The following is a 10,297-nucleotide window of genomic DNA, read 5'->3' as shown; positions in this document are numbered from 1 at the left end:
TTTTTTATTCCTATGTCATATCAGTGTTGAACTTATGAATATGGTTAATCATGTTCTACCAATTTTTATATAGTTCTGTAGCCATTTATTAATACATTTCGTCCCTGAATCGTGTACTTTTTCGGTTGTTAAATACTTAAATTTATTTACATTTACTTTATTTCTTTGTATAACATATTGTAAATGTTCTGGTATTGAATATCATTTCGATATTACTTTGACTTTTATGTCATCTATAATATATTATTGATTTACACGTGTTTATGTTTTTAGTGTCAGGACCATGATGTAAAACAGTTTTAACTGATCTTGTCATCCTGAATAAATATATTTGAATAAATAAATAAATAAAATGTCATATTCCGCAGGATTCTATCATCTGAATCCTCAAAGCATTTTGAATGACAAGAGTATAATATTTGTAACGCATAGAGCTGCTCAATACCCAGTTGCAGGTGAAGAAAAAGAGAATATGACCATCTGCACGATACAACAATTACAAATGTAACCTATAATTATCAATTTCGTTAAAATAGTGCTATAGCATGATTATAATATGGATAATATAGGCCTACATACCAGTTGTCGGGGGAGGGGTGGCTGTTCCTGATATTGAAATAATATGGACAAGAGAGTAAAGGATTATATTCATAAATTAATCAATTGATAAATTAGAAATAAATCTCCATCATCTTTAAGGAGAAATGAGTGTTTGATAATTGACCAGACCTTGGCACACCGCCCAGCCTTCCTATTTTCCGCCATCAGGTCTTTTTTTTTTTTTTGCTACGTAGAGGCCTGGTCATACCGCCCGAGCGTTGTTGGAGTGGTCGTGGAGCGGTAGGGAGAGGGGATCGAGTTTCGCTCACAAAATTGGGGAAAAAATACAAAACAAAAATCTAAAACAAAATTAAAACAATCGAAATCGAAAATGGTGAACGGGAGCGAGATTTGAAGATTTTTGATTTGATGACGAGGTGATGATTTTTTTTCTCTCCGCTCCATAGACCGCTCCAACAACGCTCGGGCGGTGTGACAATGCCTTAATCCAGTAAAACATTTCAGCATAAGCGTAGAATAAAAGAATGCATGGTGTGTTTTTTTTTCTTCCGGGAATAATTTAGTAAAGGAGAATTGATTTAAAATCAGATTGATTGCATACTTTTGGCACACTTGAGTATTTCTAATAATTCTTTAAGCCACGTCACTTCCATGATGACAAAAACGCAGAAAATGCAATTCAATATACCCCCAAAATACCTTAATCTAAAATATTGCATTAAAAATGGATGCTGTTGCCTAGTCATTAAAACCATTTGATAACTTGTTACAGTGTATTATATAACCCTTGAAACCACAGTGTAGACACCAAAACCATACAGACAGTAGCAATTTTATAATCTTTGGTTTGGAAGCCATCTTGAACGTAGATATGTATTTTCTTTCTATAAATTCAAATTACTTGGATAGTTTTTTGGTCCTTTTCCAGCATTCATGTTACTTTTCTTATCCTATTTTGTTGTTTATATGTTTTATTTATACCAAATTAAATAATAATGTAAATATCGTTTTGATTATCTCTTTATGGGGGGTCTGTACAAAGCAAATCCCTACAAGGTATACACATACATGTAGAAATCCCTTATACACGTCACGTATAGCCAAAGACATATTTACACGCACCACCGCAACCTCTCTCAGACATACCCACACGACCCTTACAATCAATGGCGTACAATCGCGGATGCCCCCCACACGCACAAACACACGCGCGCACACACCCACGCACACCCCTACACTAAAGGCTGGTTTCTGTATATAGAACCGGCTACAAATAGCATCCGGGCCGACTATGCCGACGGGAAACAGGGGCATCGGGGCTTCAAGGAGAAATGGAACTTGTGGGGTCACGTGAAGAAAATTCTGAACAAGAACAAACTTATCACCAGGAAGGGTTCAAATCGTGAGAGACATTGCAAAAAGCAATTACATAATCAGAATTGTGATGGTAAAGATAATGTAACACCAGAATTTAGAAGAAATATCTTCTTACTTGTTGCAGTTGAGTCATATCGAATCGCTGCACTAATTGATGTATTTCCAAGGTAATTGCCAGCCATACACGTGAACTCCGTGCCAGCTACCGGATTTAACACAGTGACTTCCTTCACATTTTCCATTGATTCATGTATCAGGGTTCCATTAGAGAATATATAGTAGTTTCTCATTGGTGGAGTGGGTTCATTCCGTGGAGTACATGTCACTCTGATGTCTGTTCCTAGGGTTGTATAATCAGCAGTGGCAATAGTGCCAGCGGTAGATGGAGAGCCTAGGTTGGAAGAATTAAAATATTATCAAATATATATTCTGTGTTGATAATTACACTTAGACATACATTTCACAATTTTCTGTTCAATTATGAGATTCGAAATAAATACATACGACCGCTCCCCCCGTTTTATTTTTCATAAATCTATAGTGGTGTATAATATCGAATTCAATTTCAATACGCAATAAGGACGCCTCATCCTTTGCTTTTCTTATTATTTTTTATATCATTTATAAAATGAAAAAGAAAAAAATATCAATACAAAAAGCATTTACAAACATAAATTAAAAAAAAATAAAACAATATATATATATATGTATATATTAATCATTCAGAGCTACATGTATTAGCTCTAGTTTTGACTGTTTGTGGTAATTAACCATTGAATCATGGAAATCAACATGAATGTACATCAGTAATAATTATTCAAAATAAAGTATTGGCCGATGCACACTGTATGAATTGGGAAGATCACCATCCAATCATTTACTTACTATGCATATTCAAATCGCTTGATTCCTGTCTCTTCAGTTCTGTGAGCTGATGTCCAGTGGTCTGACAAACCAAAGTCTGTCCATAATTCTCTTGAGTTGCTGGGAATGTCAACACACTCCTTGTATTGGATAAAGGCGGGGTAACTGTTGGGTTTGTTTCATCTATCGCGTTCTCATTGCCATCAGTCCGTGCAACTCCATTTAGAGTCCACGAAATGGTAACTAGTGGTTTGCTTCCAACAGCATCACATGTTGCTTGATACATATCCTCATTGTCTTTCAGCTCACTTATCACGGTCAATGTCATAGTTGGTGCAGCTACACAAATGATAATGCAGGATAATCCTTTGACTTAAGATCATATGACTTATCACGAATAACTCATCCAAGAATAACCCACAACCTTCACGAAAAAAAATCTAATATTGGAAGACTATTAGAGGATTAAGCCTGCGTTCAGAAGCATCAACAAGTATCTAAAAGTAAGTAAGACTATTATTTAAATATCCATGTATATGTTATCGCTATTCCCTTCATCCAATGTTAATGACTTAATCCTTTATAAATTTCAATTTCTCCAATTTCAAATTGGGTGCATCGATTATTTTTAGACACATAAATCATACATACATGTCCGTAAAGTATGTAAATTGCGTTATCTGATATCGAATTTAATTTTATTTCACTTCAAAATGTGTTTCGATGCGAATGGTGGAATAGAATTCTATGTTGTCTTGTAGTAAAACGTATCAAAGATAAAACATTGTAAAATTGATTCTAAACATTTCTTTTCCATTCTTAATATCATCTATTATAGTTATTCGAAACATACTGTTCACTGTACTCACCTTCGACCACAAAGTCGATACTGCTATCAGTTCCCACAACATCACATCGATATATTCCATCATCTGTAACTTCAACACTAGAAATGGTCATCACTGATTGAGTGGCTGTTAGTGTAGTTACATCAAAGTTGTTGAATTTTGCACTACTACTGAAAGGGGCCGTCCCGGAAAAGAAATTGTCAGGGGGAGATATACTATCATCTACCCATAGAATTGTAGACGGTGTTCCACCTGTAATATCACATGTGAGTGTAACATCAGTCCCCGCTGCTGCTGGCGAATTACCGGTTACAGTGGCCGTTTGCCAATTGGTTCCTTGAACAAGGAGAAACAAGTTCAAACAAATAATTAACAATTTCGTAATATTGGTATTAAGTGCGGACATGCGGGTCAAGGAATTATTTAAAATTTCATGGTCATTTATTGGTGAATAATCATTGTAAACGTCGGATACGAAAACAAGAGCACGTAACATAGAAATTTAGAATAAGACTATCGTCACCAAATATCGGATAAAGATTGATAGATATTATGTTAGAAAAAAAAATTAGAGTCTTGTAACCATTAACTTAAAAATGACTGGATACATTAACACGATATTTAGATATACCCGTATCACGCGCAGCTAGCGTCAAGCCGTCAATAAGTCTTATGAATTGTACGTCCCCAATTGTATTTTTTTCAATAGCCTAATGGAGATCTTTATACCTTTTCATAGTTAAACTTCACCAGTTCGCACTGGTTATTTTAAGGCTCAATTGATTATGCTAGTCTCTTTAATTCAATCAAAAATGGAGGTATTTTGACAACGATCTCAAAACAATATTGAATGTCACAATACTCTGACGTCTTTTGTTTTCTTCATTCGTCATTTATTTTTTTCCTCGATTAATATGGACTTTAACTTGTATTTCAACATTAACTTTCACATTCACAGATAATTTACATGTTAAAGGTTAGTACTTCGTCAGACACACTCTTTCTTTCAACTTTTTACACACATATTATGAACGTATACTTACTGCCTGGATAAAACGTTTCTGATGCTGAAGTATTTCCCAGATAGTTTCCTCCTACACACATGTATTCTGTATCATAATCAGGCTCTGAGACAGTAACACTGTTAGCTGACACTGGTTTGGTGACAAGGGATCCATTAGAATATATGCAGAATGATTCCATGGGTGGAATAGCTTCATCTACATCATTATTAATTTCACATGATACTGTGAGGTCTGTTCCATCACTGTTTAAATCAATTGTAATGCCTCTGGCTTTTGGTGGGTCTGTGAAAAGGAAAAAAATGATAAACTTTGTACAGGATACCTCTCAGAAGGGGTTTTTATTTTGGTTTGTTTTAAATCCTAAACTGCTTCGAATTTGATATTTTCTATTCTACGATTACAAAAATATATGGCAAAAAGTAAACAAAATATGTGAACTGGGAATAATTTTCGGAGCTACATGTACTGTATAATTATATAATTAGCGTGTAGTATTGGTTTAGCCTTTAATGAGGGAAGAGGTTGTGAAATAGACCCAAAAAATGAAACGAAGCAAATGAGACAGAGACAGGACCACGTATAGAAATAATATATTATTAAAAATACAATTTGGCTAATTCATATTTGCGAACATACTTTATATTCAAGTTATAGATAGTAAATTCTTGAAATTTTAGTTACTAGAACGCTTTTTTGAGATCTCCTTATTTCTTTACGCATATTGGAATTAAGATCATTCCTAAAACCATACATACTTTTCTTAGCAGTTAACTGGAAGTACTATACCATGTGTCTCAAAAAAACGTAACACTTTTGAAATGGTTGCCAAATTGAGCATATGTAATTTTATGAAGAAATGTTGATATGTATAGAAAGCTGAAGGACCAACTTTTCATATGATATGAAAAATTTGAAAAAAAATCATGCTTCGATGAACAGTGTTCACTTAAGTTAGAGGTATGAAAATGTGCCTGCGCAGGATTTTTTTTTTCTTCCAATTTTGGACAGGTAAGTTACTTGTAGCTTACAAAATAAGGTCGACATGAGATATTCATGATCGATGGATCAACAGGATATTTTGAATACCTTGAATACCATTCATTTTTCTCTGTTATTAATCAATCCCGAAACACCACCGCCCACCCCATCCCCCACACACACACACGAACACACACTTCCACTCCCATCTTATTGTATCATTGATCTGGTAGATGTGAACGGGATTAAGGATGAATGGGAATTGGCTAAATTGAAATATTCCAAATCATAATTAACATTACGCAACCCACTGTCCTCCCCTTCCCACACACACACACACACACACATACAACCTTCTTCCTATCCTCTCACCTACTCCTTCCTTTTTTATCACTTTTCTTCTGAAAGTTTAGTGGATCATTTATTTTCCATTAATAATCAAATTATTAACCAGTCACTCATTTTGATCAATGAAATCAATCGATAAATCACTGAAAAATTAATTCCGACAAGCAATTGCTCAAACCTATTATCACACGCACACAAACCACACACACATACACGCGCACACACACGCACACACACACATTAGGGCAGACATGACAAAAACAAGTTAAATTTTTCTTTTTTTAAGATGTTCATGTTTCTTTTATTTTTTTCTTATTTACAACTGCTTTGTTCATCTTAAAATGAAAGATCTGACAAAAGTAATCAGTTCATAGTCCACATGGCTATCTTTCCTTCTTGACTGAATATCACGGCTTTCAAAATACCGATTGAGTAAGGGTACCGGTAAAGATAAAAGTCTTTCACATTATTGATCGACATGTCCACATTCTCTCTCGATACACGATCTTGCCCGTTACATTAAGATGGGAGTGGAAGTTGGTGTGTGTGTGTGTGTGTGTGTGGTAAGGGTGGTGTTTGGGGATTGATAAATGACAGAGAGAAAAGACTGGTATTCAAAACATCCTTTTAACTCTTAACTCTTCATGCGTTCACCTGTAAACCCCCTGTGTGTTGCATTATTTTAGGGTCTCATTCACATTCGTGCCATGAGTCACAGCCTCCTAACAATAAACCTGGCCATGGTATTGTTTGTGAGGAGGGTTTTATTTATTTTATCCTCTCTTTTTTCAATGAACTTCCTGGCTGTGATCAGGATGTATTGATTTTTGGGGAAAACTCAACGATTCTGTAATTTGTAAACTGCGTTAATCCGTCAAACGCTAAACTAATGTTGCACTCGCGATCGATAGGTACACATGTACGGTATACAAAACGCCAGGCTATACATTGTAGCTAGCCACGCTCCGGGGCGTGCAATTGTTCGAAAAACAATGGGACAGGGGACGTCTATGGGAAATGTGTGGTTGTGCAAAAATGCGAACGAAACACGCCTACGGATGTGCAATAATGCGAACGTAACGCATGAAGAGTTAATCCATCGATCATGAATATCTCATATCAAATTTATTTTGTATGCTATACCTGTCCAAAATTGGAAGGAAAAATCCTGCGCAGGCCCATTTTCATGCCTCTAACTTACGTGAATCCTGTTCATCGAAGCATGATTTTTTTTCAAATTTTTTCACTTCATATGAAAGTTTGGTCCTTTAGCTTGCCATACTTATTGACATTTTTTCATGAAATAATATATGCTCAATTTGGCAACCATTTCAAAAGTGTTACGTTTTTTTTTTTAGACACACGGTATAACTTACTTTGTATATCAACCAATCTTGTTTCTTGTCTGTTCAACTTGTTAACTTGATGACCGCCGATGATACACCCCAATGTCGCATTGTAATTTCCAACTGTTGCTAGAAATGTGAACACACTCGTTGTATCAAACAGAGAATCACCTCTCCCAGTTGTGCCTGTTTGCGCTATACCATCAGTCTGAATAACACCATCTAAAATCCATGTAATATTCTCTCCTGGTTTGCTTCCAATGGCCTCACATGTTGCTATATATTTGGTGTAACCATGAGGGCTTTCCAAACATATTGGTTGTGAAGCGGATCCAACTGTTGATATTGAAAGAGAACTATACATGTATGAATTAAGAAAAAAATCGAATATTCCTCAGATAAAAGCCGATATCTGAGAGCCTATTTCATTTATTTCATGGACCTATTGCGTAATTATATTGTCTCTCAATTAAACACCATCTTAGATTACATTTTCACCCGGTCTGTTTTTTATATTTTCAAAAGCAGCTTGGGAAGCAAAAAAGCTATGAATATTAATCACTCAGGTAGTTTTCTTAGGATGGAACGGCACTATGATTACATGATTAGGATACACATTATGATGATATTATTCTCGGCCGACTATTATAAAACATTCAGAGTCGCATTCTCTTTGAGGGATCATTGATATTTCAGCGTAAATATTGTTTTAAACTATTAAAGTTTTAAACATATTACAGTTTATGTGAATGTAAGATATGATGTTATGAATTCCTTACCATGTATATATCAATTGTTCAAGGAATGCCATACCATACATCAAAAATAGAAATCATCACCTATAGACTTAATGACTATGATGCAACCATTTCTTTCAAATTCTCGCTAGGCATACTTTAAAGCGTATACATCCTTCCTTACCTTCCACAAACACCACTGTGGCTACAGGTGGAGTTAAGGTTGTTGTTGTACTACATTGATACCGCCCTTCATCTTCTAGCTGAATAGTATTGATTCCTAATATTGACGTATGAACATTAGGACTGCTACGTAGCACTATATTATCATATCTTGGCGCAATTGCACTATCTGAATCCCCATAGAATAATAGCTGAGATTGTACATCATCTGATAAAAATGTCCATGTGAATGTTGGGTTGCTCTCTGTAGAGGTACATGTCAATGATACATCATCTCCAAGAGCCACTACAGTTGATGGAGGTGGAGTCACTTGACCATGCACGTCTGCAAAATTAGTAAATCATTTCTGTAGCTTTTGCACTGTCAACATGATTAATGCTTCATCAAAATACACCAATAAGGGAAACGAATAAATTTTCCCACCATACCCCTTCAAACCTCTTTTCCTCGCTCTTCTTTTTATATCCCCCTTCGTTAAAAAACCCCAGCCATAAAAAAATGCCAACCATGCCGACTACTGCAAGCTTTATATGACCTTCTTGCAGCGATTTGCTTTGGATATTTTTTACGTTGGCACTTGTCATAAACAAACAAACTAAAAACTAAACAGATAAATGCAATAAATAAATTCGGTAAAATAAATCTTTATATAAAATATACGAAAATTAAATTAAACGGAAAATGTAAATACGATGACAACAATAATAGTGATTAATAATAATGAAAAAAATAATATAAATAATAATGATAATGATGATAATAAAAGTAATAATGATAATGATAATAATAACAATAATAACAATAATGATAATAATATTAAGATGATATCAATAATAGCATATTATAGTAATGGTAGTAATCATAAAATAATGAACAAAAATAAAGAATTAATAAATAAACAAATGAATAAATAAATCATTCAATTATTTTGTTAATTCCTTCATTAATTATAAAAGATAATAATAAAGGAATGAATGATAATTATATACCAAAAATATCATCAAGCACCTTACGTGTTGTCCAGCCAAACCCCATCCCGGTCAAAATGATTTGACCCACTTAAGTAATCTCCCTCCCCCACCCTAACAAAAATAATGATAATGATGCCAATGATAAATGAATAAGTAAATGAATCAAATGAATCTATAACGAATTAAAAGGATGATTGTCGATTTAAAATTTTGAAAATTTAAATATCGATTAACTGTATGTTTGATTGAAATAATGAAGATAATCTAGTAGGAAAGATGAAAAGGGTCATGTCATCGTGTTAAATACACTGTTCATTTATCCTCAAAATAAAAGAAGTTCCTGCAGCACAATCTCGAGAACACGTTTAATCTTACCAGATTGTGTAATCTTACATTATATCATGTAAAATTACAGGAAATTGGTATTTGCTGTATGGAACCTTACAAATTTCCCTTAATAGAACACTTTTTCCCCTTTTTAAACAGACCTGTCCTGTAAAATTGCAGGAAATTCATGTTTTATGAATTCACAGAATGATTCTGTTATTGCTTTCTGCAATTTTTTTTTCTCTGTAAAATCAGGGTTTTTTTTATAGTGTACAGTATAAAAAAAAATACCGTAAGCGAGCAGAATGACTGTATAAACCCGGAAAGCAGTGGAAGGTCCCATGATTGTTAAACTATGTATATGGGTTTCCAATGTCTTCTGAATATCTCGTTTCTCTGATACATGTATAGATTCATTCAAACTCGATCTGTTAAAAAAAAAGACATGCACAGATATAACAGATTTAGTGAACACCGTTATTCTGAAGATGATTTATACCGTTAATATCTTTTAACAACATTATTATTTTCATTGTTGCTTCTTTATATCGGTTGGAACAGACGATGTTCTTTAAACTACATTAGAAGGTTTAGAATAATTGGTACGCAAGCCTTTAGATTTCCCAAATGGATTATATCAGATCAGACCAACTCAAAAGTCATTTCGGTGTAGTACTCATTTCTCAAAGAACGTTTTCTTTATCCATATTTTGACACTGATAAAGAAAAAT

At 34.3% G+C, this 10,297-nt stretch overlaps 1 protein-coding gene across 1 annotated transcript; it reads right to left on the bottom strand.

Moving 5' to 3' along the window:
- Nucleotides 1–571: 571 nt before the first annotated feature.
- LOC121419650 (V-set and immunoglobulin domain-containing protein 10-like) lies at nt 572–9,303 on the bottom strand. Its single transcript, XM_041614107.1, has 8 exons — nt 9,282–9,303; nt 8,269–8,592; nt 7,378–7,683; nt 4,694–4,957; nt 3,672–3,986; nt 2,824–3,141; nt 2,054–2,329; nt 572–606 (listed from the first exon to the last, which is right to left on the bottom strand). The coding sequence occupies exons 1-8, from the start codon at nt 9,301–9,303 to the stop codon at nt 572–574; spliced, it is 1,860 nt and encodes a 619-aa protein (XP_041470041.1).
- Nucleotides 9,304–10,297: the final 994 nt, after the last annotated feature.

The sequence above is a fragment of the Lytechinus variegatus genome, chromosome 8, assembly GCF_018143015.1.
Source record: "Lytechinus variegatus isolate NC3 chromosome 8, Lvar_3.0, whole genome shotgun sequence".
Classification (NCBI taxonomy): domain Eukaryota; kingdom Metazoa; phylum Echinodermata; class Echinoidea; order Temnopleuroida; family Toxopneustidae; genus Lytechinus; species Lytechinus variegatus.
This window is presented reverse-complemented; position numbering and strand designations above follow the sequence as displayed.

Coding starts and splice junctions, on each gene's coding strand:
- LOC121419650 (XM_041614107.1), bottom strand. CDS start 9,303: ATGGGGTTTGGCTGGACAACAC. Junction 3,142..3,671: donor TATCGACTTTGTGGTCGAAG/GTGAGTACAGTG, acceptor TCATTTGTGTAG/CTGCACCAACTATGACATTG. Junction 607..2,053: donor ATATGACTCAACTGCAACAA/GTAAGAAGATAT, acceptor TTTCAATATCAG/GAACAGCCACCCCTCCCCCG.